The following is a 25,830-nucleotide window of genomic DNA, read 5'->3' on the forward strand; positions in this document are numbered from 1 at the left end:
CCAGTGGGCCTGGGTGACCTGCCCATCGGGTCGACGGGTGGAATCATAAAATGTTCACACAACAATTAGGCAGCCACAGCCCAGATTTTTTCCGATGCCTCGTCGCTTTTTTTTCGCAAATCGTCATCAATTCGGGGGAATTTACGGCGTGGGCTGGGCCTGGGGCAAGGGTAGGTCCTCTATATGGGTTTCACGAGTTTCGGTTCCCTCTATCAGGCACGGGCACGGGCAAGTCATGTAACAGGGTATCACTTTACCTGGAAGTCATTAGGGGCACACAAAAAAAGACTAATCCCTAAGTGAGGTATGTAAACATATGGTAATCCTCCATTCTAGAAGATGGTTCGAGATCAATCAAGGATTTACATTTATTTATTTATGTTATTTTATTATTATAATGCTCTATAATCTATAACTATAATGCTCGTATATAATATTACTTTTAATAATCACTAAATTTTATGTCTTCTTCCTTTAGCCGAAGGCCCTAGATGCCATGGCTTTTGTAGTAGATTTAAGTTTTGTAAGCCTAAGTCTACGATGTAATAATAATAATAATGATGTCTTCTTTATTCAAAATAAGATTCTTTTAAAAGTTTAGGTTTATTTATTTTCTTTAATACAGAATTGCCTTGTATATGTACCTTAAAAGTACTCCATAACTCCTATAGAAATTAATTTATTTTATTTCTTTTATGGAGTTTGAATGATAGAGGGTTTACCTATCATGAAGGATATGTTTATCCTTCATATCTCTCTGGAATCTATCTATCTTCATATCTTGGAAACGAGAATATAAAGAAGTATGAATAGTAAATATAGTATAGATTTCTTGTTGGGGATTGTTAAGTTACCATCTATTTTATTTATCATCAGATTCTACGAAACAAATGTTATATTCTAAAATAATATTATCAGTCATATTGAAAAAAGTATATTGAATTTGGTGTAAATATTTGAAAGGATTAATTTCAATTTATTAATTTTTTAGAACGCCTTGTTTGTTTAAAAATTCATTAAATCCTTTTTAAGACAGTTTATAGTTGTAACATCTTGATCTTCCAGTCATCGGGGAATTCCATTTTCCTCCCCAACCTTTCTCAATGACAGAATCATTACCATACCCAGAAAAAAACTCTAATGCATCTCTATCTGGGTATCGTAAATTAAAATCTGTCCCCCATAGACTTTAACAACCTGTAAAGAACCCAAAAAGGTATTTATATATTTTCCCTCAATTATGTTAATAAATCCATAAAGAAAGCAAAGCAAGCGCCATTCGCCCATAAAGCAGACTCCGAAATAAAACTCGAGGAGCAATCAGACTATATCAGAGATATATGTAGTTATAGAATGCCCCAGCCCTACACCCGTGTGTTCAGATATAATAACTCATATATGTGAGTACGATTTTGTGGGTATAATGTGTTCGACGTCGCCAGACGGATATGTCTTTGTCGTGAGGCGGTTTGGCGGTTCGTTTAACGTTTTGGAGAGTTTTATGGCCATTGGCCCCGGGGCCAAACCCCACCATCCGATATACCCCCGTGTACGGTTAACCCCCCATACACCCCACGCCCATCCCACAGCAAGTGCATTTTGCGTTGTAGGGGCACCGCCTCCTCGACCATCACAATCAAACACCTTTATGGGTGCCGCGACATTAGCGATAAAATATCTTTGTTAATAAAACAAATTAAAGTGGAGAAGACCAACAAAAACCCGGCAAGTCACAATTGCGTGGAAAACCCAAAAAATATTATTTTTGGATTTAACGACAAACATTTTCCCCAAGACGTACAATCGATCTTCTTTTTCATTTTGGTAAAAAGTTTATTTTAAATATACATATGATCATTGTCCAAAAAATAGGCATAAATTAACAATGTTAAGTATAGCACGGTTTTGGGTAATTAAAAAACAGATTTAAGGGGATATCGCTTAAAAACAAATTAAATACAAAAGGAATTTCATTTCGTTATAAATCTCGCTCTAGTGAGTGCCTCGAAAACGAAGTGCACAGCATTAGGATTAGATCAAGCCACAGGATCATAGGAATATATGGTATACAGTAGTATCAAGCAACACATACACACATTTATCTTTCTCGTCAAAATTAAAATTAGCAATAGAAGTTTCTCAGTTTATCAGTTTCAGATGTAAAAGCGTATAAAAATATATATCTTTATAGAAGAAGACCGTATTCTTTCAAGACTGACTTTACTTCCAATTATTGAAGACACTATTAAGTTCATAATTTTACATTTTTAATTCAATTTCATGTTTAAACAAACAAAAAAATAAATAAAAGATAATACAAATTAAAAATTTGCACTTTGCAGCTGTTTCACCTGCCGGCATTTCAGAATTTGTCTAAACCTAATGGATATGCCATTTGAGTTAAGATGTAAACAAGGCAACACACTTAGATACAGATACATCGATTTACATAGCTAATGTCCTAGGCCCTAGATCGCTACAGATGTCTATTTATATATGTACAGAGGAAGAAATTGCTCTTTATGTATATGGTTGGACTAACGATACTACGCGGAGCCGAGCACCTCATTGAGGATCATCTCGCGGGTCATCAGCTGGCCATTGTTGACCCGCGTCCGCGACCGACTCCGACTGAGTTGGGCCCTCCGTTCCGCACCCGCCGGACGTTGGCGGCGGGCCTGTCTATTCCGCTGCCCGAAGGCCGAGCCCGTTTGTAGAGCCTCCAGCAGGCTGTCCATCACGCCCTCCTGCGTCTGCGGCCCATCCATGTCCACCAAGGCGGTCTTGTGTTTCTGGCGTTCCTGCTGCTCCCGAATGGATTGCTCTCGGGCTTCTTGCAAACGTCGCTTCCTCTCCAGCTCCTCGCGCTGGCGTACATTTTCGTTGTACGCCGCCTGGAAGGCATCCTTGAACGTCTTGATGTCCGCGAAGAACTCCTCCATGGTGTATTTGTTGGGATCGAAGGCATAGTACTCGCTGAGGTCCTTGAACAGTTTCTCCATTTGCAATTGCATTTTGCCTTTTAAGGAAGAGTAACCATGTTATTGTCGTGGTTATAGTATTGTAACAGTGTTCATACTCACCTAACACATCCACTTGTTGGCGGCACTCCTCGGCAAACTTGCTCATCACCTCGCTGAACTTGTCATCATCGCACTGCGGCACCTTATTGTTTTGCAGATCCGTTTCCAGATTCTTTACAGCCGAGTTCATAAGACGCATCGACTTCTGAATGCCATCCATGTTCACCCTCGACGCCTTGTCCACGTGCGAGAGATCGTCATAGAAGTTGAGGGCATCGGGGAAGCGCTTCTCCACCAAGTCAGCCAAATAGTGTAGCAGTGTCTGCTTGTTGTCCGCGTCCTTTGTGTTGGTCAGCTTGGTGAGATAACTGATTTCAAAGCCAAAAGCCGCTTCGTTTTTGGAACCCGAATTCATGTAGTTTCCGAGCAGGAGAATAAGTTCCAGGATCTTGGAGAACTTCTGGCTGTTTCGCACTTCCTCGCATGCCGCCGTTCCAGCCACAATATCCGGTTTTATATCCTGCACCATGTCCGCGTAGGTTAGCTTAAAGTTCAGGTTATGGAGACGTGGCGACAGACGTTTGATTTCACCTGGAATTCATTTCAAAAATTAACTTTTTTCCCAACGGAATCCTATATATTTGACTCACCTATGGTAGCTGCAAATTGTTCAATTGGTGGCAAGGGTTCTCCCTTCGCCTTAATCTCCTGCAGACGCTTGAGTTGCTCTGGAGGCGGCAGGTATTGGATAAGTTGCTGCAGGATGTTGCTCGAGAGGATGGCGGTGTCGCAGCGCAGCAGACATATCTTAATCTGTTCGTAGGACAGGTGTTTCAGGGAGCCACCCAGCATGATGGCCAGATTCTGGGCCGTCTTGCCATCCAGCACGCGCAGATCGACGTTCTTCTTGGTCAGCGTCGTCGGCTTGTCCACTGCATCCTTTTGCTCCTTCTTGACCGGCTTGGAGGAGAACTTCATAGCCACCTCGGCTAGGAATTCCTCCTGGGCCAGCTTATCCTCCTGGCACTTGACCCAAAAGGCCTTCTCCGACATGTTATTGGGAGCGATGGCCTTCCAGTTTGCCCGTTTCATTGGATTTTTGACCTCCCACTTCTTCTTGGGCTTTAGACCGTGCGGAAGTACGGGTACCAGCATCATGGGCGGTGGTGGCGGGCCTCCAGGACGCATCATACCCGGCATAGGTGGTGGCGGTGGTCCACCCCTACCCATACCGGGCATGGGGGGCGGAGGAGGTGGTCCTCCACCCATACCCGGCATTGGAGGTGGCGGAGGTGGTGGTGGACCGCCACCCGCCCTACCTGGCATGGGTGGTGGGGGCGGAGGTGGAGGGCCTCCTCCTGGCGGTGGCGGCGGCATGGGTATGTTGACTTTCGGCAACTTATTTGGCGACGGAGCCGCCACACCATTCGCCTCCATCAGCTTGACTTTCTCCTCGAGATGAGCGGCCTTGGCTTCCGCCTCCTGCTTCGCGCTTACCAGCAGCTCGATCTTCTTCTCGTACTCCTCAGCCTTCTTGGCCTCCTTGGCCTTGGACTTTTCCACCATCTCGTCCAGCAGCAGCGAGGTGTCTATTTTGAAGTCCCTGTTCTCGAAATTGGGGTCACAGTAACCCTTGTGGAAGACAATCTGCGAGATGCACTCCTCAATCAGCTGGTAGTAGGCTGGTCGGAAGTAGAAGTCGTCTCTGATGTACAGCAGATGCTGCAGGATGGACAGGAAGTAGGGCTCGGATGTGGTGTCGGTGACCAGGTTCTTCAGCACCTCGAAGCAGTCCGTGGCATCGTCCATGTTGAAGGTGACACTATCGAAGCGCTGGACAAACTCCTCGAAGTCATCCTCGCGGCTTTCGTTGAAGATCTTGAAGTGATCCTGCAGTGCATCGTTGTTGCTGGCCTCCACTATTTTGTTGAAGTCGTCCAGGTGATCGTAGAGACCCATTCGCATAATCTCACAGCGCAGATGCAGCCGGAAGTTCAGGTCCGTGGGCGTGTTCGTGAGGGTGTTGATGAAAATCAAGCTGTGGCAGGCCAGTTCCTTCTTAGGATCCGCCTTGTCTGTCACGAACAGGGCATCCACAATCGGACGGAAGCGCTCGCTGGCCTTGAAGGAGGTGGATGCTATGGTGGTAATGGCTCTCAGCACCTTCTCGTAGCCATTTCGCTCGTTGACTAGACAGAATGAAGCCAACAACTTGAGAGCCTCGCCCATGGTCTGCGGCTTGCGGGGATCCAGGGACTGGGCCAGCAGCAGCAACACACTATGCTGATCCGGATTGAGGACGACATTCAGGCCCCAGGTATTGTTCATGATAGCCTTCAGGCATCGAATCGCCTCAAACTCGATCCTGTCCGAGGTGCGATCCTTTTTGGAGCGCGACAATAGCTTCTCGATCTGACCGATGCCCGACACCCCGAACTCCTTGATCCACGAGATCGGGTTGCTGGTGAGGGCCACGCGAAGCGATTCCACGCACTGGTAAACCTTGTGCTCGCTGTGCTCTCCATTCTGCAGGTATTCCACGTAGTCCGAGGGCTTCTCGAAGCGGGAGTTGGCGCTGCGCTCCAGTGAGTTCTTGCCTGGAAAAGAGAAACTGGATTAGTGAAGCTATTCGATTTCTTTTGGTTAAGTTTACTGAAGCAGAAGTTGATATAAATGTAGTATAGCAATAGAATTATAATTTCCTTGTGGTTTTTATCAATATTTTTAGAGTCACACCCCTTTTCCTAACCTACTTTCAGTGAGTCATTTGCAAGCAAAAATAGACAACGTCATTTTCTAATAAACCTGATAAGAAATATAGTAGAAAAAACCCGTAAATATTTAAAAATATAGTCATCAGAACCTTGAATAAAAATAGACATTATATTACTATTAACTATTACTACCCAGCCCAACAAGAAACCATTCAAATCAATCAAAAACCCAGCCCACACCTTATATATTTATCCTCCAAAGCCCCACTACGCTAACTGTTTTAATAATTAACCCAAAACACCCATCCAAGCGTGTTAATGAACAGCTTTTTGTGCCATTGTTTGTGTTTTAATTTTAATTTCGCTACAGGTGGTGGTTCTGCCACAATAATCATGACCGATAAAAGAAGTATAATACTTAATTATACTCGTATGAAACCTGCAAGTTACATGCACTTGCCACTCACATCAGAATTTATTTTAAGGTTGATTTTGTCATAAGGTGTTTAACGTTTCCATTTCCATACATATAATATTTGCATTTTATGGCAAGTCTAAAGTGTAAGAAAAAATTGCCACGATTGGGAGAATATTTCTCTACTGAAGCTCTCTCGTATTTTGCACTTGAAGAAATCTATTTTATTTTTATTTTTATTTTTATTGTCTTTTATACTTTACTGAGTAAGCTTTACATACTACTTGCCTATAAATTAAATACAAAGAACGCATGACATTCTCACTACCACTTGACGTAATTAAAATTGTATAATATGCAGCATATATAGTATGGTAAAAATTTCAATGTCTTCGCTTGTTTTATTTTTTTTTTTTGCGGCATGACTTTTGTCATGAATTCTTCGTATAATTATTTGATAAAAAATAAAACAGAAGAGGATGGAGAGACGACTGTACAAGGTTGGGGAGCAATTTAAGCGTTACAAACGATAAGAAAAACTTTGGTTCTGTGGGTTCTACGCAACCCCAAGACCTGATAATGGACCGACCCCAGCATGTGGCCCATCCATGGGCAGTGGGCGCTGAATTAACTGGAGCAAGACGCCAAGAATGAAGCTCGAAAGCTGAGCTAGCAATGAAATGTGGTATGCCCAAGATAGCTACTGATCTGCTACAACGATAATTACGGGATAAGAAATTCTTGTTATTTTTTTTTCTTTTAAAATATATTTTTAAATTAAATTTTAAACCAATTTTTATATTGTTTTCTATTAATATCCCATTATAACGATATCTCACCCATCCTTGACACCCATCACTAAGAATAATAAATGATGACAACCCTCAAATAACGGTTTATGTGATATGAAAACAAATAGAATGGAAGGTGAGTGGAAAATAAATTGGCAAATAAAACAAGAGGTAACCAAACAGAAAGAAAAAAAAAATTAGCAGGCGCACGCACGCACACCACGATAACAACGTCAAGCACACAGATACACGTACCGTTACCTGCTAATCTTATCACAATTGGAATGCAATATACCACGGAATACAACAAAAACAAAGAAACAGTAAAAAGAGTCATCACCGCTGGCATGAAAATCAATTAAAAGGGGCATTACCTTTTAGATGCCACAATATCATATCCTGACGCTGTGACTTTGTCTTGGCCAGCAACGGTTCCCGCTTGTCCTTCGGTATGTTCATGTCATCGATGATTTCCAGAAACTTGGCATTTATCTCCTCCTCGCTGAGGCTCTGAATATACTCCTTCCAGTCCTCCACACCCTGGACGGGATCGTTCTCGGAGGATACGGGCCTACCGCCATGGGTGAGGGTGCCACTGTTGATGCTTCCTCCCTTCGATTTTGAGGGTCTTCCAAAGAGACTCTCCAAGATGCCACCACCCGTGGACTTGGTTTTTTCGTGACGAGACATTCTAAAAAATATAAATTATATAATTAATATATATTTTTAATATTATTTTTTGAAGAAATAAGCTTGCAAACCCTCTATTTTTAAGACGCATTTTTTGTCAAAAAACAGAACTGAATGTCAGGAAAACAAAAACATCTTTGTCTTTTTGGGTCATGCGCAGTTTTCAGATCCCAAACACACAGCTGTTTTTTGTTTACACTTTTCCAAGTACATTTTCAGGTGGTTTTCCAAAGAAAATACAATCCATCGGATGAAAGATTTCCGATATTATAGGCTTGGAGTTTATTTACAATTTTTTATTGTGGACGAATCAGCCTGAATGGCGGCATTAAAAATATTCAATTAGCATTCAGAGTCTAACAAGCTACAGTAGAGCCTCATAAAGAGGGAAAATATAATTATAGACATATTTTAAACATTTGTCAATCATTTTAAGGGCCTTGTTATCTATTTTTTAGGCTTGTTGTTGATAAGATTACCCCTTCTACTACCTCACAATTTTAGTTAGAAACTCCTCATAACCATAATTGGTAAAAAGAACTATCTATCCAATCACCACTGTGATAAACAAATGATTCGAAGCGTGAAAACGACTGATTAGAATTATAAACAAAAAATACACCCAAAAATAAACCAAACAAATTGGACATTTTCATCAAATTATTAAAACGCACTTAACTCACAAAATGATGAGATAATCAGTGCTAGCAATGGCTATTTGTTATGGTTATTGGGTGATTCATTTTGGCCAGAAATCTGCCTCTATGGAAGGATGCGATGGATGGCGATGAGAACGCTGGAATCGAGCCACCTTATGAATCACTAATGGAATCGCCACACCAGCTGGCGGCTGGCCGGGCGAGGTGAGAGCCAAAGTCGGAGAAAAATTATAAAAAGCAGAAGCCTAACAGGTTTTGCGTATTATTCCTGATCTTCACTGAGAAATCGTGGACTTTATAGAGATATAGAATATGATAATATATATTTTGAGGTAATTTTTAAGTAAGTTTTTTGGTTAGAAAGTGTTGAAAAAGGGGGAGTTTTTATTTTATTTTCAAGATATAGAAGAAAAAAAAAAAAACACTTTATTTAAAAAAAAAAGGTTCTTAGGCGGGGTAAGCCCTTAAGGTTCTTCTTAGGTTCTTAAAAAGGGGTAAGCCCCTAAAGTTTTAGACAATACTTATATAGATATACATTTTTATTCTTAGCCTAAAATATCTAGGCTCGTTTAAGAGCTTCAGCGCCAAAATAACCTGTCTTTTGAAGACCTCTTCTTTATCAATTTTTTTCTCAGTGTATTCCAATAGACGTGCCAACTGTCAGTGGATCATTCACATTTCCAGACTAGAGAAATCAAATTTAATATTTATTATGACTCCGCAAAAGGCCAATTGGGAAACAAGTATGGGAATGAATCGTCTACAGAACCGAGACTCGAGTATGTGGCTGGATTTGGAGTGTGTGGTGATGGTGCTGGTGGTGCTGGTGATGGTGTGTGGGAAGTGGCTGCCGGAGAGTGGCTGCTGGAGTGGAGCGACAAGTTCAAGCAGGGCAACAATTTCTTTTCAGGTCGGCTGGTAAGCATGTGCCGAGGAAATGCTTTCAACAAGATTTCTTTTGCCAAAGAATTTACAGCAATTACAGCCAGCTAGCTAGCCACAGAGGTATGTATGTATGTACATCTATTTCTCTATTTTGTTTACATGCCTATGAGAAGGCACTGCTCCCGAGGGTGGATGGTTGGGTGTTAGGTGCTGCTGCTGCTGCTGCAACTGCGAAAATGTAAACAAGCTACATACATGGATGTGGTTCTACATCAGAGTCTAATAACTCGGCCTGGAATTCCAAGAAAGAGCCAGTTTTTGAAAAATAAAGAAGAAGCGAGACTGGAACAAAATGCGCTCACCTTCGCTTCGATATCTGTGTCGCCTGCTCACTTTTGATTTTTTTTCGGTGGTTTACGTCATAAGACAGAAAAATAATGGCTTGGCAGCAGTCTCACCCATACAGTCACACTCTCACACACCTTTACATACAGTTGCGATCAAACGGCTTTGCCTGCTTGCTGCTCTTGTTTTTGTTGTTGTTGTTGTTGTTTGTGGCCTATGGCTTTTTGTTTGTTTTATTGCGCGACGCTGACGTCGACGCCGCTTCAAACACACTTTTTTTTTTTTGTCCCTGCGTGGTTAATACTCATCAGCAACAACTAAACCACTCCTAAGTCGAGCGTTTATCTTACTTTTCAGTTGATTTTGTTTGTGCCACCACTTGTTGCTACTCTGCACCCGCGGATGATACATGAAATACAACCGGATTTCGGCTATATTGCTATCTAAACGATTTGGCTTTATCGTTTCACTATCCACTTGGCACGTATAGATCGTTTCCACAGCCCGGCCGAAAAAATGCGCAAAATTCTCGTACATTGAAATACAGCGTTCTGCTCGGCGATCGGAATAAAATTACAGTGTGACCAAAGTCTGGCGAATAAAATCCGAAGAATTATTTACCTAACGCCAAGTTTTTAAAAATTGAAACCGTTAAGGATTTAAAAAATTAACTTTACAGATTTTCTTGTTTATATATTGATTATAAAAGTCTTTAGAGATCTACAAGTTTCTCATATTAATATATAACATTCTTAAGCTTGGTTTTATTAATCTTTCTGCAAATCAAGCCAGATTTTGATTAAAATCATAATTAAGCTAATTTTATCATTTAGTTTTAACAAATTTCAATGTTTTTATGAAAAAGTGACTCAGTTAAAGTTGAAAAACTTAATTATAAAAACTCAACGATCAAAAAGAATAAACTAAGTTGGCAGTGTCTTTCTCTGTTGAGCAGCTGGGCAAGGTGGCAACCCAAATGTGTGGCTATTCGATTTGACAGTTTCTTGCATTTGGATGAAATTTGTTTTAATTCCTTTCTGCTTTTCCAAAAATCTTAAATTAAATAAAAATGCAAAGGGGTCGTGAGTCTGCGGGATCAAATGCCCGCAAGGGCAACCGACCCCCTGGACTAAAAGGCAAAGAAATCGGCCTCTATTACCGGAATCTGGCACGGCAGCGAAAAAAGGAGTCAGGCGAACAAGAGAGACCTGAAAAGCCTTCGATTACCTTAGGATGCAATGTCAGCGCTCCGTATGGTGTTCTTCAGAAAGCCATGGGCCTTCTGGAGTCCTATAAGGAGGCTCTGGCCAATGAGAGATGTGATGAGGACGAGCAGTTCAAGGAGCAATTCGGACACATTTTGAGGGTGAACTTTGAGCAGTTCGTCAATGAATCTAAGGAGAAACACAAAGGATATAGTTACGATAATAGCCGACTAGATGAGAAGCTGAAAGATGAGCTGGAGCAGCGGCAGCGAAGCGAACTTGGCAGAAAGCGAATGTCGGGGCGGCAGAAACTTCCCGCCATGAAATATGCAGCAGACATACTCCAAGCGGTGAAAGAGAACCAGGTGATTCTCATAGTGGGCAGCACTGGATGTGGAAAAACAACTCAGGTGCCGCAAATCCTTCTCGATGACGCCATAGCCAATGGCCGTGGTACCTCGTGTCGCATTGTTTGCACCCAACCGCGCCGGATTTCGGCCATAACCATAGCCAAGTGGGTTGGCTACGAGCGCTGTGAGGATCTGGGCCAGTCGGTGGGCTATCAAATTCGCTTAGAGTCGCAGAAGGCACGCGATCGCGCTTCCATTACCTACTGCACCACAGGCGTAGTATTGCAACAATTACAAGGAGATCCTCTAATGAGCAACCTCAGTGTCCTGATTCTAGATGAGATACACGAACGCAGTGTAGAAACGGACTTGCTTATGGGCCTGCTGAAGGCTATCCTGCCCCACAGACCCGATCTGAAAGTCATCCTCATGAGTGCTACGGTGCGGGAACAAGATTTTTGCGATTATTTCGACAACTGCCCCATGTTTCGCGTCGAAGGTGTTATGTTTCCCGTAGAAATGCTCTATCTGGAAGATATCCTGGCCCTGACAAAGTATAACTTCCGCAAACAGTTTAAAAATCGTCGTCGTAACAGCTGTAGTGCCGATCAGGAAATGCAACACATGGCCATGATAGAACCCTACATACGAACCATCAAGAACTCGCATGACAAATACGTTTTGGATCAATTGCGCTTGCCGCAATCAGAGGGTTGTGAGGATCTGGATTTCATTGCTGATCTAGTCTACTACATCTGTGATACCGAGCCCGATGGAGCCATTTTGGTCTTCCTGCCGGGCTACGATAAAATTTCCAAACTGTACAGTCTACTCGACGATCCGTCCTCATCTGCCGGCAAAAGATGCAAGGAAAAGATAATTATGTTTGCTTTACATTCCCTAATTCACACTTCGGAGCAACAGGCTGTCTTCCAAAAGCCCCCTCCTGGCAAACGCAAGGTCATCATATCCTCCATAATATCCGAATCCTCAGTGACCATTGACGATGTTGTCTATGTGATTAACAGTGGCAGGACAAAGAGCACCAACTATGACATCGAAACGAACATTCAGTCCCTGGAGGAGGTCTGGGTGACCAAAGCCAATACGCAGCAACGTAAGGGAAGAGCCGGACGCGTCCGACCTGGCATCTGTTACAATCTGTTCAGTCGAGCGCGGGAAACGAGAATGCAGGATGTTCCAAAGCCGGAGATTTTAAGGTCCAAACTGGAATCAATCATTTTGAATTTGAAGTTGTTGCACATCGAGAATCCGTACAACTTTCTGGGCACTTTAATCAATGCCCCTAATCCGGAGGCCATAAAGATTGGAGTGAACTTGCTGATGCGGTGAGTTTTTTATGATAAAATATATAAAAAATATTTCTAAATAATTTTCTTAATTTTTTTACAGCATTGGAGCTTTAGATTCGAATAGAGTCCTTACTCCGTTGGGAATGCATCTGGCCAAGCTCCCCATTGATCCCCAAATGGGAAAAATGATTCTGATGTCGGCACTATTCTGTTGCTTGGATCCCATCACCTCGGCAGCGGCAGCACTTTCCCACAAATCGCCCTTCTACTCTCCGCTGGGTCAGGAGAGCCGCCTGGACGAGATCAAGCGAGACTTGGCCCGCAACATGCGTAGTGATCACCTTTTGGTTCACAACGCCATCATTGGCTATAGGGAAAGTCGATCCTTTCGCACCGATCGGGACTTTTGCTACAAGAACTTTCTCAGTTACATGACCCTGCAGCAGATCGAGGATATGAAACACCAATTTTCTGAACTTCTATTCAACTCCAAGTAGGTTTAAGAATTATATTTCTTAAAAGTTATTTTTAAAACCCTCTACCTTAACAGGTTTTTGACTGCTAGAAGCTGCAAAGATTCTATTTCCAATATGAACTCCTCCAAAGTTCCCCTGCTTAGAGCCATCATTGGTGCTGGTCTTTATCCCAACATGGCCCACATGAGGTAGTTATTCATAAAATATTCAAGATCTTGTATAATTAATCTTTTAAATTAACAGAAAATCTCGAAAATTGAAAAACAAAGTTCGTGCCATTCATCACATGTCCACTGATGATGGCCGCCGGGTCAACTTCCATCCCTCTTCCATCAACAGTGGCGACAGTGGCTTCGAGTCGGACTACTTTGTTTACTACCAACGCCAAAAATCGACCGCACTATACCTGCTCGACTCCACCATGGTGTTTCCCATGGCGCTGATTATTTTTGGCGATGGAGTAGAGACCGGATCGGTCGACGGTAGGCCCTATATATGTGTGGCCAATACATATTAGTAAGTGTTTTAATTAAAGACTAAATCTTGGATAATGTCATCGTTTATCTTCTCAGCTTTAAATGTGATAACGAAACCGCTGAGGTGGTTTTGGAACTACGTAGCCACTTGGAGAAATTCCTTCTAAGAAAGGCATTATATCCAGCTCCTGTTGAGGAAAATGGATTCGAAAATCTATTATTTAGGTAAGTAGCACCCACTTATTTTTTAGTATTTGTTCTAACTTCCCGTTAACTTCTTTTCAGTGCCATTGGACAACTTTTGTCGCTCGATGAGAAAATGGGCGATGAGGACATCTCCTCGGATGAAATCGACGACATATAACCAGTCCTAAATAATTGCTTTTTAAAATTTGTTTATTTATTTTTAAATACAAAACCTTCATCTGGCATGTAATAAAAACAAAGCTCTTTTCGTTAATAAATTATGAGGGCAAGCTAGTCATGCAATAACAAAAGCATCTGTTAGAATCGGACTAATCGTCCTCTAAAAGGGCAAACACATTCCGAGATCTGGGGGGATCCTCCTCAATGGCGCATTCGTCTTCATCGGCATTGGTTTCATCGTTAGAGCTGTCCTCATCCTCGTCATCGCTGTCGGCGGCTGAAAATAAATAAATTAAGCATTTTAGTAAATGTTTCTTTTAAAGAGTTTCTCCTGTACAGGTCAGACAAGTGTATCTCCTTGAAAACTGCAAGGAGGCCCAATAGCGATGTCTGTATCTTCGAGAATAATGGTCTGATTCTTGAGCGGAATATCTCAAACGATTTGTGGATCGATTTTCTATCCATCTGCATCAAAATCTAGAAATAAATTATTTTTTAGATTTTTTGTCAAATTTTCTAGAGGACCCCCTTCAAAAGTGATCCGAAATGCATGGAGGCACAATATGGCCCACAGCCATGGCTATATCTTCGCGAATAATGGCCTGATTCTTGAGCGGAATATCTCAAACGATTTGTGGATCGATTTTCTATCCATCTGCATCAAAATCTAGAAATAAATTATTTTTTAGATTTTTTGTCAAATTTTCTACACAACCCCCTTCAAAAGTGATCCAAAATGCGTGGAGGCCCAATATGGCCCACAGCGATGGCTATATCTTCGCGAATAATGGTCTAATTCTTGAGAGGGATACCTTAAACGATTTTTGGACCGATTCTCTACTAGTCTGCATCTAAATCTAGAAACAAATTGTTGCTTGAAGATAGTATTCTTGTACTTACTGTCTGAGCAAACGGAGGAAGTGTCCCCATTGGTCTCACTCTCAGGTTCGTCCAGCTCTTGCTGTTGGTACTTTTTGACCTCTGCCAAATCCGGATGCTGCAGCCAGTGATCCCGTCGCTCCTCGTAGCCTGGAGGATAAAATTGGAGAACCAACTGCTGCTGGCCGGCAAGGCACGAGCGCAGAATGTGATTGGCGGCGCGATAGCGATCCGGTCGGGCTGCCTTGGCCGTCAAAAATCCTCTCTTGTAGGCCCAGGCGTCCGAAATGGCTACTGCCGACCACTCGTCATAGTCCTCCGGCAAATGGAGCCTCAAAAGCTGAGGCAGGTTCAAGTGCTCTCCAAGGAACTTTAGCGAACGATACGGGACCGCCAGTTGGGAGATCGGGAAACTTCCCAAAAGGACTTGAAGGCTCTTTGGGGTCGTCGAGGGAAAGACTAAACCAGGACAGTCGCACAGGCGGACCAGCGGTGTCAGGAAAATGGTTTGAAAATGCTTTGTGTGTCCCGGGGTGCGACTCACGCTGACTACTTTGCGTCCCTTCAAGGCGTTGATCAGAGACGACTTGCCCACGTTTGGGAACCCGATACAGCCGATCGTCAGGACTCCATTGTGGTACTTGACGTGCTCATGCGGTGTGGTATCGATGCTGCTGCTGATCTTCAGCTCACCCTCTACCGCAGCCGTAACATCCTCCAGTATGTCCAAGTGGTCGCTGCTCATATCCTCGCGAATCTTTTTCTCCCACTCCTTTAGGTCCACTTCACCCTGGACATATCGCTGGCATTCCTTGTAGATGTTATACACGCCTTCCATGCTTCTGCGATGAGCCTGCGGTCCACGTTGATTGCCTTTACGGGATCGTGGTAGAAACGAGGCAAATAATACGACGGGCAATTGGGGATAGCGCTCTTTAAAGTACTCTCTCCACGCCACCACAACCTGCGGCTCCACCAGATCCACCTTGTTGAATACAACTATGGCCTGCTTCTTGAGGGTGTTTATGATGTAGTCATACAACGAGGGCGGAAACATCAGCGTGGCATATCGCATGTCTACAATGATCAGCAGGATGTCCGAGAATTCCAGGACACGCCACAGCTGACGCCAAGTCTCTAAGTTAAGCTCGAAGAGGGAAAGCTCCTTAGAATCGCTGGCACGCTGCTTTTTTTGCAGTTCATCCACATATTCCTGGCAAGAAGCACCCATAATTGTGTATAAATTGAGATGTATGAGCATATAACCTGACCTACCTTAAAATACCGATTCTCGCTGCGATCGAGCTGCTCCTTGGTGTGTTCCGGTTTCCAGGTTGGTCGTACGGGAAAGTCACAGTTGGCAAAGAATCGTTCGTCCACCTCGCGTTCCTTGGGACTGAGCACGTCCAGCGGCTTAAAGCCTTCCTGCTTCATTTGCTCCAGTTCCTTCTTGCCCTCTTGGTAGAACTGTAGGTTATAACGATTGACGTTTTTGTTCCGGTTTCCGCCACGACCAAACGGTTGCTCCATTAGCTTCCTTGTGGTTTCGGGCACATCGCTGTCCTCGTAGGATTCCTGAGTGCTTCTAAGGTATTTGGGCGGACCTGCCGGCATGCCATTGTTAGTCATATCTTCTAAGTTTCCATACCTCCCCCTTTTCACAGGTGGGCATTGTTTTCTCACCTTTTGTGCTGCGCTTCTGCAGCATTTGGTCCTTCTTTTTCTTGCCGCTAAAGGCCACCTTGCGCCGCTGCTGTGGCATGGTCCTGCTATTTCTCACTTCTAGATAATTTAGTTACTCGGTTTAATGTTGCTAATATTAATTGAAATATTGTTGCCGCTGCCCCTTGGCGAATTAAATATTTACAAACAGGTTGGCAGCTTTGGCAAGGCAAAAAGGGTTGTCGAGCTTTGGGAAGCTTATATATATGGCGCTAAAGGTATTTTATCCCTAGGATATATTGAATAAAATCGTTACTACAAATTAAATACATTTTTAAAGCTTACTATTTTCATAGGAAAGCCTAACATAATAATATATATTTTTTAAAAATATCCCCTTGGCTCGACAAGTTGGCAATCCTTTAATAACAATGTTCAAAGTGCAATTACTTCTTTCTTTATTTTTTAACCAATTACTCCACAAAAGATGCCGCTGAAGGGCATTAAAGTACTGGAATTCGTGGGCCTGGCCCCTGGACCACTTTGTGGCAAGATACTTACCGACTTTGGCGCAACAGTAACCCGTATCGACAAGGTAAACAAAGCAACAGACCACAACTGGCTTCTAATTAAATTAGTACTCATTTCCAGATTCTTGATAATCCCCTCGATGTGCTGCAGCAGGGAAAACGCACCATGAGCCTTGATTTAAAGAATCCGAAAGGGCAGGCATTGGTACGCCGACTGGCCAGCAAGTGTGATGTGCTCATAGAACCATTTCGTCCGGGTGTGATGGAGAAACTGAACCTCGGACCCGCCCAGCTATGTGCAGAGAATCCCCGCCTGATTTATGCCCGTCTCACAGGATTCGGGCAGCACGGAAGACTGGCTCCCAGGGCTGGCCATGACATCAACTATGCCGCCATGTCGGGAGTGCTTTCCATGCTGGGCCGACGAACGGAGAAACCCACTGCACCCATTAATCTCCTGGCAGATTTCGCGGGAGGCAGTGTCATGTGTGCCTTCGGTATCTGCCTGGCTCTTCTGGAGCGTCACAACTCTGGGCGTGGCCAGGTAGTAGACTCCTCCATGGTGGAGGGAGCTGCTTATGTGGCCAGTTGGCTCTTTATGTCCCGGGACTTGCCAGTTTGGGGACACGAGCGAGGCAGTAACTTTCTGGATGGTGGCGCCTACTGCTACGATACTTACGAAACAAAGGATGGTCTCTTCATGTCCGTGGGTGCCTTGGAACCGCAGTTCTTCGAAGTGCTGAAAGGTTGTCTGAACCTACCGGAGGATCTCTCCCAGTTTGCACCGGATGACCAGGAGCGAGGCAGAAGACTGTTGACGGAAGCCTTTCTAACCAAAACCCAAGCGGAATGGTCGCAGATATTTGAAGACTTGGATGCTTGCGTGTATCCAGTGCTGGATTACCGGGAGGCCCACAAACACGATCACAACCAGGCGAGGGAATCGTTTGAAGTTATTGGCGAGGGACTAGCTCCACGCCCAGCTCCTCGACTGAGCAGGACTCCTGGCAAGTTGGCCCAGGAGCGTGATAATAAACAACTAGAACTGATTGATGAATTGCAACTGAAACCAGAGGAACTAAAGGAGTTGCTCGATACGGGGGTACTCACTCTTCCCAAGGGAGCTAAGCTTTAGAAGGCAACCCTTTGAAAAAGGATAGTATAGTTCTATGATTTAATATTTGAAGAGATGTCTTTGAAAAAGATGTTAAACTTTGTATGTCTTACCTTAGATTCTCTTGAGGAGATCTTATGCGAGTCCTTATATAAGTAGAAATAAAACAAATTGTATTTTTTTTTGCTCTTGCATTCAAAGATCTTTTATTCTCGCATCTCTTGCACACAAACACATATTACATTTGCTAAAATTTCGCGTACAAACTATCAGTCATACAATTTGTTTACGAACAGTTGGGCCGCACTTTGATATTGGATTATATTGAGATGGATATACTACAGCATTGAAAAGAAATTGATTTATATGGTCTATAGTAGGATCTCCTATATATAATCGTGCATAACCACCGTTCGTTCGATCTTGCTCATTTTAATCTCTCTCGCTCGCGCTGATTAATGACTAAGAATTGGATTTATACTAGCATACAGAGAGTAGTATCGGTACTTATAGATAGGGCATTATAGGCCAAAGCACCGCGCGTCAGCTTCCCAGGATTAATCCATCATTATAATGTTTGGTTTTTGGTAATGTTGGGTGTAAATTTCACTAGTTGGCGTTGTTGGTTTGTCTCGTCTCGTTAAGTTATCCTTGTGAGTCCTTAGTTAAGTTGTTGTTGTTGTTGTTGTGTATGTTGTATGTATAAATAGTAAGTCTCAGTTCTCAGTATAAAATCAGTACCATATGTTGCTTTTTTCTCAATTTTTGTTTTCTTTAGTTTACAATTACAATTTGTATTTCGTTTTTTTTTACAAAAAAATATCATTTCTCTGCTGCGCGTGGTGCTTTTTTTTTAAGTTTTGTTACTTTTATTTCATTTTCCACATTACATATATATCATAAATATTTCACATATACATACAGTTCTCAGACATACAGACAACACAATTATGAAATCACAGGCAAAAGTTTTAGTTTTTTTTAAAGATTTTTCTTCAGACGACAACCACTTGCATACCGGGTAAGGATCAAGATGCAAGTCCTCGATATAGCCCCAAAAAAGGAGGGCTTGGAGCTTGCATTTCAACCGTTTACCAGCCTTCTTACACTAAATGACATGAAATTCGTACTTAACCACTAAATCTAACAAAATCAAGAGTCCACATAAACTCACAATTTTTCCTTTAATATTTTATAATTTTCTCTTCTTTCGATTTTTTTGTTGGAATGATACCATACAGTCACAGTTGCACACATTCATTCTTACATTTAAAGATAGTCATGTAAGTTATGTATAAAATATAGAAATTTTTGTGCTAAATGATGAGTGTTTTCGGATTAGTTTGGTGATTCGGACAATCTTCTTTCACAACAACCATTAATGCCAATATCATCACACCATTCAATGCACAAGCACCACCAGCATCATATCAGGTTCTCAAACTCAATTCTCAGACACCTGTGAAAATAGTTAAATCGTTGTTAGATTGTCTAACTTATAGGATAAAAAATAAATTCTAAACATCACTTACATTTCGCATAACACAGCCATAGACTTTCAAAGGTTCTTGCAGGCGTGGCTCTCAGCTCTCACCATGATTAGGGTCGAGGGGGTCCTAAGATCCTAAGGTTTCAGAGTCACCACCAATCATTCAAGTGCCGGTCTCATCCTCATTTATCACTCATAGCTAATGTTAATATTAATTTAATTAATTTTGGCCATTATGGTTTACATTTAATTGGTTTTCTTTCTTAGTTGCCATTTCAAAATTTCCCATTTTTTTTTAATTTTTGATATGTTATGCAATTTAATTTTCAGTTTCCATATGGACGGCTGTACGATATTTCTCTTATTTGGGGAAAGGAAATAATAATAAAAGAACCATTTACCAATTAGCAACTGATTTATTTTGAAATGACAACCTTTCGAGATGGAGAATTCGTTAAGAAAAGTTCAAAATTCGGATTTCAAGCTTTTCCAAATAAATTCTTTACATGTGCGCTTATTTTCTAGAGTAACTATTCCAGAGTTCATACATCTCATACAAGTCTCACACATATAGTACTACTTAGTGTTATGAAATGTTTTGAAAAGATTTTAAACGGTTAGTTTTGACTTGATTTTTGTAAACTCCTATCCCATATCCTTCACATCGTTCACAGTCGCGTCGTTTTGTAAGGTAGTTGTGGTCTATATATGTACGAAAAAAATTGAAATAAACTAGCCGTGATGGTCCTACGTATGCTGTCATGTAAATTGTCTTTATGCGCCCTTCTATATAGTATGTACTTCTATGTAAATTATAGTGTAAAGTATGTTGTATACCCTGGTCCGTTGCATTTTTTATTTATCTAATATATATATTATATATTAATTATAAGTGTGTCGTGGTGTGTGTGCGGCAGGTAGTTGCTTGGTTGTTGTTTTTGCTGTCATTTTTGAATTTAAAAAAAATATATATATATATTTTAAATTAAACAAAAAGTGAAGCAAATAAAGCGTCATTGGTTGGAATTAATGAGAGCACACTTAATGTTTACACACAAAAGAAAAAAAATATAAAATAATTTCATTTATTTGTGTTTCGTTTTTGGGGTCAGGGGTCATAGCTGTTCAAAGAATATAAAATTTGTTTAAGTGTATTTTGCTCTAGGTGGTGGTCTTCAAAACAGCCACGCCCCTGCACGCCCTTTGTACGTCCCTAAGTCATTTCGTAATTCGTTTTTTTTTAGTTCCTAGTTTGGTTGCTCAGTCGTCTTAGTTTCGTTTTTTTTTGTATATTTGAATTCAAATCCGTTTAAAATCTTTTTGATTCGTTTGGTTTTTGTATTTAATTTGCTTAAATCTAAGACCATTCTTACGCTTAATTCATAATATCACACAACACGCCAACACACGCGCGCCAAAGGAAATTCTTCATCCAGTTTCATACACAATTTATTGTGGGCTTGGGGCTTCCATCACAATCACATTCCATTTACAGGGTATATCTCAGGCATGCACACATCCTCTAAAAATATTTTAGTTTGGGCGTAGATATAGTAAGTATGTCGGACAGCCAGGCACTCAGACTTACGTACGGATAATACGCTCTCTCTCAGTCATAAGGACATTCATCATCACATTTTTCATCACACGCATTCCATTCATATTTTTTTTTTTTTTTAGTTTTTTTTTTTATACTAGGATTTGGATTAGGATTAAGGATTAAGGATGCGGGTACTATCCAATACATAAGCATTTTTCTTAAAAGCCTAAAATGTGCTACAAGTTAATGTTTCCAAGGATCTGTAATGCATAGTTTGTGTTTCTTGTTTACTTTTTTTTGAATCAATTTTTAACCGATTTTTACACTTAATTTTATCGTGACATAATTTTTTAATAACAACTTCGATTACTATGTTTTGATAATTCCTAAAATCGGGGCGACAATTGCCGTGACTGACTCCATGCAACGCAATGGCAGAAACCCCGACCTAATGGCATTCAAGGCCCATTATTTGTCAGAGGCTAGTCGGGGTTTCTATATAGATATATATATAAATCTCACATGAATTTTTAACAGAGCTTAATTTAAAATGATAGATCTTAAAAAAGAGGTTCAGAGTTTTAAGCTTAAAAGTAATATAGGTATAATAGAGGGTTTTATAAACAATGTGTCTTAAAATATACACGTTGCACAGCAACAATAGATCGGACAAACAAACTTAGCAGATAGAATCTTTTTAATCAGATAATTCGGACTGAACTGAAAGAACAGAAAGAAGAGATTTCATAAATAAACATCAAATAGTTGAGAGATTCTGGTTAAAAAAAAGAAATAAGTAGCACAGTAGTGTGTAGTAGAATTTAAAATATAATCATTAAATACTCACCAGTTTGGCTGCATAACATACAATGTTGAGGGAAACATTAACCTCTAGCAGGGATGAAATTACTGTTGAATAACCTGGGTGTTGATCTTCTTGATCTCCTTGGCGGCCCAGGTGCAGAGCATCTTGGTGCGCTGTCCCTTGGATCGCTTGCCCTCCGCCAGGAACTGGTTGATCACCACATCGTCCAGCAGCGGATATAGGGCCGGTCCAAAGGATGTACACAAGTCGCCGATAAAACCGGCGGCACTGGCCATCATCGAATCGGAGACATCGCCCTCCTCAGCGATGCGCTTAATGAAACTGATGATGTGCATCAAATGTGGTTCCATGTGCATAACGTCGGGGTGGGCGGTCTGGTCCAGGCCCTTCAGGCCCTGAATGATGCCAGTGTAGGCTTCGAGGACACTTTCGCGCAGCTCGCTGATGTACTCGTTCATGTCGTAGTTGTTGGAATCCGTCTAGGATGATGGGGATTTAGTAAAGAATTCAAGAAACTACTCTGTAAAATCTTACCTGGAGGGTGCATGCGCCGAAGAGCATTTCCAGCACCACATTCAGATACTTGACAAAGTGGCTGCCAATGCTCAGGGCGATATCTCCGAAACAAGACAAGATTTGCGGCTTAACGCTGGGATGCAGAGTCGGCTCGGAGAGGTTGAGCATCAATACGGACATGATTTCATCGCAATAGGGCACCATCAGATCCTTGAGAGCACGGAAGATGTCGCCAGTTAGACCAACGGAGGCACAGCACACTTGATACTCCTCGTGGTTCTTCAGGCCCATGATCAGGAAGTCCTTGAAGGCGGGCATGTACTTGGCGAACTGCACGCCCAAGAGCTCCACCAAGGTGGAGACGGCCAGGAAGGCATCCTCCTGCACGCCACCAGACTTGCCGGCGCTGGAGCTAAACATGGTCAGCAGAGCGGTCATAATGGCGTCCGATATTTGGGGGGCATCCTGTTCGCGAACCTTTCGCAGGACGCTCTGGAGAGTGGCACAGAGCAGGGACTGCAGATCGTTGAACTGATGGCGATCGCTGTGGTTGCTAATATGCGTCTCCATCTGCATCACCTGGTTGAGGCGCTCCAGGATCACGATAGTGGTCCGCTGCACAATCAAGTAGCAGTCCAGGGGCGAGTTCTTGATCATGTCCATCAGTGCCTCATAGGCAGCTCCCCTCAAATTGGCCTGGGCTCCATCGGATCGGTCTGTGGTCTCCAGCAGCTGGGTGATAATGTACTCGAAGTACGGGGACAGAGCATAGGTCTCTGGGGTCTCGCCCTCGGTGACCACGGCTGCCTCGTAGGCGGCATCCGACAGTCCAATGAAGGCCCAGCAAACGTTGGCCGAGACACGGGGCTCCGACTTCAGGCTCTTAACGAAGCACTCGAGCAGGGTCTGCAGATAGGTCTTGTTGATTGCCGCTTCGGGAATGATGTCGCAGATGCGTCCAAAGGTCCAGGCGGTGGTATCCCTCACAATCACACTGGTATCGTACATCAGCCGGATGAGCGTGGGCATTGCCTGCTCCACGAGCGGCTTAAGGGTGTTGGTCTCCAGGCCATTCAGAATCGATCCGAAGGTCATTACGGCGGCATCACGGAACCGCCAGTTGGGCGACTCGATGTTCTCCTTGATGAAGGGCAGGACATGCGGCACAATTTCATCCTCGCAACAGGTGGCCAGCACCATCAAACAAACGGAAGCGGCCTTGGCTGGACTCCATGTATCCTCGTCGTCGCATTCGTCCTGTTTGGTTAGTTTCTCGACGAGCACGGGAGCCAGGAACTGCAACGCGCCGCGGGCATAGTGCTTGGAGACTCGCTGTGGAGCTCGGCCCTGATCGGTGGCCTCCTGGCTTTCGATAGCCAAGTCGATCTCCTCGTCACAGACGTTGGACCAGAACTCAATGCCCTGCAAGGCAATAGCATCGTTCTCCGACTTCATGGCTGCCAGAGTGATGGGGAACAGAGCTTGCGCCATGTAGGGCTCCATGAACTGATAGTACAAGCTCATGATCTTCACCAGACACTGGAGAGCTGCCACACAGATCTGTGTATCCTGGCACTGGGTAGCTTCGCACACCACCTCCATGATAAAATTACGCTCCATGTCCTTCTCGAAGTTGGACTTGGTGAACTCCAACGAATTCAAGAGAGCCGTGGTGGCTGCCAAGCGGACGTGGTTGCTCGGCTCCACTTTCCTCATGCCATGGATGATGGCGGTCAGCACCTCGTTCGACTGACCTTCCAGAACGCCGAATCGAATGTCCTGGCAGATGTAGCCAATTGCCTCCAGAGCTGCCTCGCGATGCATTTCACTGGATGCATCGCTCACCACCTTGGTGACCAGAGTCTGGATGAGCGGGTTCCACCGGTTGATGGGTAACTCAATAACAGCCACATAGGCGACGCATTGGGCGGCACAGGATGGTCGGGTGTTCTCTGTCCCCAAAGCAGCCAGGATCTACAAAGATTATATAGTTTCAAATAAAGTATTCTTTGATAATCCAATGAAAGCTCACATTGTTCTTGATCAGCTCTCGGATCTCGCTGGGGAACTGATGCCAACGCTCCTGGTATTGTTGGCTGACTTTCTCGTCCTTGCTGGTCAGGTGGTTCTTCAGCTGGAGACCGGCTGCCATGCGGGCCACCGCGCTGTTTGTCGTATTAACTAGGATTTCGGATAGGGCCTTGAGGAACTCGGGCAGGTTGCCGTTGGCCGCCTGCTCCAGAAAGTTCTTTGCCGCCAGCAGTTCATTTTTATCTACAATTTCGAGTTTTTATTAAAAAAAAAAAAAATGAGTAATTAGTGTGAAGCATGGGAATACATGTGGGATGTAAAAAAAAAAGGCAATTAAGTTCTTATATAAAAAACTGAAGGGGGTTCCCCAGGAAAGTCTCACAAGAGGCACTAGAACTAGGCACTAGGCTAGTGGATGCACTGCTTCTGGGACTTGGAATAGATCCCTATGGAATTTGAGGTTAGGTTAGGTCGAAGAGGCCGAATTTTATAAATCCTTAATTGTAGGAGCGCGTTTATATGTTCATATATGTACATCCCCCCCATACATACATAATATACTTGTTAGGTAGAAATGTACAAATGTGTGTGTGCCCCTAGCAACCAAACATATGCGAACGACTGTTGCAACCCTGCGCAACATATACAAACATACACCACCAGGCGTCCCTCCCGCCACAACGAACGAATAAAAAAAAAAAAGCAGATGCCCCTGGGCTGGGGTATGATATAAAAACCAATGCATGTGTACATCATTAATGCAACTCACCTGGCGACACTGTCTTCTCCAAAATGGCAATCAGTTGCATCGCTATATCGGAAGTCATTTTTGCGCTCTTTTTTTTTTTTTTTTCTTACTTTACTTTACTTTCTATTTCGTCGCTATAGGTGTGTTGGAATTTTGCGTAATTGCAAGACAAGCGTTGAGCAGCTGCAAAGGTATCTAAAAAAAAAACAAAAGAAATTACCAACACATTAGTGTACAAGATCGATGATTTTATATTATTTTCGGGAGGGGGAGGTTGCAACACCTTGAACGTCACGAAATTGATTTTTTCGCCTTCGCACACACGCACACAGCGACGCTGAACTGAAACTGAAAACGAATCAAACTCACTTTTTTTGTTGTTGCTGCCTTCTTATAGATTCTGCACCTGCCAAAAAAGCGCGGGATACCAGGCGGTTGCTTTTTGGCGATTTTTAACGTTTTTAAATCTCACAGATTCGTTGCGACAACGCTGGCAATATATGTATCTTTTGTGGTGGCTGCCTTTCAGTGAGTTTAATGAGGAACAGGCCGGTTCTATGGATTTTATTTCTCCTCACACATGGAAAGCTTACGGCTCGGTGGCAATACTATGCGCTTCAGTAAGAAATGGCAGTTGATTTTGAATTTACTCAAAAAATATGGAGTACAAGCAATTTGTCGGGGCACTTTGTAGACAATATTTTCTTCAAATAATAGTCTGTTGAAATGGTTAAAATTTCTTAGGTAAATCGTTCAAAATTTTTCGTTTTTAAAGTATCGTCTTTTT

The 25,830-nt window shown here is 42.8% G+C and overlaps 5 protein-coding genes across 11 annotated transcripts; 2 read left to right on the forward strand and 3 right to left on the reverse strand.

Moving 5' to 3' along the window:
* Positions 1–1,836: 1,836 nt before the first annotated feature.
* dia (diaphanous related formin 1) lies at positions 1,837–10,106 on the reverse strand. Of its 2 annotated transcripts, none has more exons than XM_070277703.1 (5): positions 9,540–9,807; positions 7,318–7,634; positions 3,674–5,620; positions 3,084–3,614; positions 1,837–3,019 (listed from the first exon to the last, which is right to left on the reverse strand). In XM_070277703.1, exons 2-5 carry the CDS (start codon positions 7,631–7,633, stop codon positions 2,547–2,549), a joined length of 3,267 nt encoding a protein of 1,088 aa, XP_070133804.1. In that variant the 5' UTR covers position 7,634; positions 9,540–9,807; the 3' UTR covers positions 1,837–2,546. The 2 variants fall into 2 exon arrangements, with proteins under 2 accessions (XP_070133804.1, XP_017097349.1); XM_017241860.3 differs by lacking the exon at positions 9,540–9,807 and adding an exon at positions 9,873–10,106 and having other exon boundaries at positions 1,838–3,019.
* Positions 10,107–10,479: 373 nt separating this feature from the next.
* Rhau (RHAU helicase) lies at positions 10,480–13,809 on the forward strand. Its single transcript, XM_017241834.3, has 6 exons — positions 10,480–12,426; positions 12,491–12,883; positions 12,941–13,054; positions 13,110–13,382; positions 13,439–13,567; positions 13,628–13,809. Exons 1-6 carry the CDS (start codon positions 10,592–10,594, stop codon positions 13,704–13,706), a joined length of 2,823 nt encoding a protein of 940 aa, XP_017097323.2. The 5' UTR covers positions 10,480–10,591; the 3' UTR covers positions 13,707–13,809.
* Positions 13,721–16,469, reverse strand: Ns4 (Nucleostemin 4). Its single transcript, XM_017241843.3, has 4 exons — positions 16,271–16,469; positions 15,863–16,191; positions 14,609–15,800; positions 13,721–13,985 (listed from the first exon to the last, which is right to left on the reverse strand). Exons 1-4 carry the CDS (start codon positions 16,347–16,349, stop codon positions 13,858–13,860), a joined length of 1,728 nt encoding a protein of 575 aa, XP_017097332.2. The 5' UTR covers positions 16,350–16,469; the 3' UTR covers positions 13,721–13,857.
* Positions 16,470–16,663: 194 nt separating this feature from the next.
* Positions 16,664–18,041, forward strand: Amacr (Alpha-methylacyl-CoA racemase). Its single transcript, XM_017241844.3, has 2 exons — positions 16,664–16,844; positions 16,901–18,041. The coding sequence occupies exons 1-2, from the start codon at positions 16,737–16,739 to the stop codon at positions 17,912–17,914; spliced, it is 1,122 nt and encodes a 373-aa protein (XP_017097333.3). The 5' UTR covers positions 16,664–16,736; the 3' UTR covers positions 17,915–18,041.
* A 1,017-nt stretch (positions 18,042–19,058) lies between these two features.
* Fs(2)Ket (Importin subunit beta Fs(2)Ket) lies at positions 19,059–25,771 on the reverse strand. Of its 6 annotated transcripts, XM_017241841.3 has the most exons (7): positions 25,413–25,770; positions 25,065–25,238; positions 24,297–24,538; positions 22,283–24,238; positions 21,770–22,227; positions 19,426–19,581; positions 19,059–19,352 (listed from the first exon to the last, which is right to left on the reverse strand). In XM_017241841.3, exons 2-5 carry the CDS (start codon positions 25,120–25,122, stop codon positions 21,829–21,831), a joined length of 2,655 nt encoding a protein of 884 aa, XP_017097330.1. In that variant the 5' UTR covers positions 25,123–25,238; positions 25,413–25,770; the 3' UTR covers positions 19,059–19,352; positions 19,426–19,581; positions 21,770–21,828. The 6 variants fall into 6 exon arrangements, with proteins under 6 accessions (XP_017097330.1, XP_070132925.1, XP_070132924.1 ...); XM_070276824.1 differs by lacking the exons at positions 19,059–19,352; positions 19,426–19,581 and adding an exon at positions 21,019–21,076 and having other exon boundaries at positions 25,413–25,771; XM_070276823.1 differs by lacking the exons at positions 19,059–19,352; positions 19,426–19,581 and adding an exon at positions 21,019–21,148 and having other exon boundaries at positions 25,413–25,771.
* Positions 25,772–25,830: the final 59 nt, after the last annotated feature.

This window comes from Drosophila bipectinata, chromosome 2L (assembly GCF_030179905.1).
Source record: "Drosophila bipectinata strain 14024-0381.07 chromosome 2L, DbipHiC1v2, whole genome shotgun sequence".
NCBI lineage: Eukaryota > Metazoa > Arthropoda > Insecta > Diptera > Drosophilidae > Drosophila > Drosophila bipectinata.

What these genes read in the sequence shown, in the direction of transcription:
- dia (XM_070277703.1), bottom strand. Translation starts at nt 7,633, where the DNA reads ATGTCTCGTCACGAAAAAACCAAGTCCACGGGTGGTGGCATCTTGGAG. An exon ending in GATATTGTGGCATCTAAAAG is followed by an intron (nt 5,621 to 7,317) that starts GTAATGCCCCTT and finishes TCTCTTTTCCAG; the next exon opens with GCAAGAACTCACTGGAGCGC. An exon ending in CCAACAAGTGGATGTGTTAG is followed by an intron (nt 3,020 to 3,083) that starts GTGAGTATGAAC and finishes CTTCCTTAAAAG; the next exon opens with GCAAAATGCAATTGCAAATG.
- Rhau (XM_017241834.3), top strand. Translation starts at nt 10,592, where the DNA reads ATGCAAAGGGGTCGTGAGTCTGCGGGATCAAATGCCCGCAAGGGCAAC. An exon ending in CCCAACATGGCCCACATGAG is followed by an intron (nt 13,055 to 13,109) that starts GTAGTTATTCAT and finishes TTAAATTAACAG; the next exon opens with AAAATCTCGAAAATTGAAAA. An exon ending in TGTGTGGCCAATACATATTA is followed by an intron (nt 13,383 to 13,438) that starts GTAAGTGTTTTA and finishes TTATCTTCTCAG; the next exon opens with CTTTAAATGTGATAACGAAA.
- Ns4 (XM_017241843.3), bottom strand. Translation starts at nt 16,349, where the DNA reads ATGCCACAGCAGCGGCGCAAGGTGGCCTTTAGCGGCAAGAAAAAGAAG. An exon ending in GCAGAAGCGCAGCACAAAAG is followed by an intron (nt 16,192 to 16,270) that starts GTGAGAAAACAA and finishes GCATGCCGGCAG; the next exon opens with GTCCGCCCAAATACCTTAGA. An exon ending in GCGAGAATCGGTATTTTAAG is followed by an intron (nt 15,801 to 15,862) that starts GTAGGTCAGGTT and finishes GCTTCTTGCCAG; the next exon opens with GAATATGTGGATGAACTGCA.
- Amacr (XM_017241844.3), top strand. Translation starts at nt 16,737, where the DNA reads ATGCCGCTGAAGGGCATTAAAGTACTGGAATTCGTGGGCCTGGCCCCT. An exon ending in CAGTAACCCGTATCGACAAG is followed by an intron (nt 16,845 to 16,900) that starts GTAAACAAAGCA and finishes ACTCATTTCCAG; the next exon opens with ATTCTTGATAATCCCCTCGA.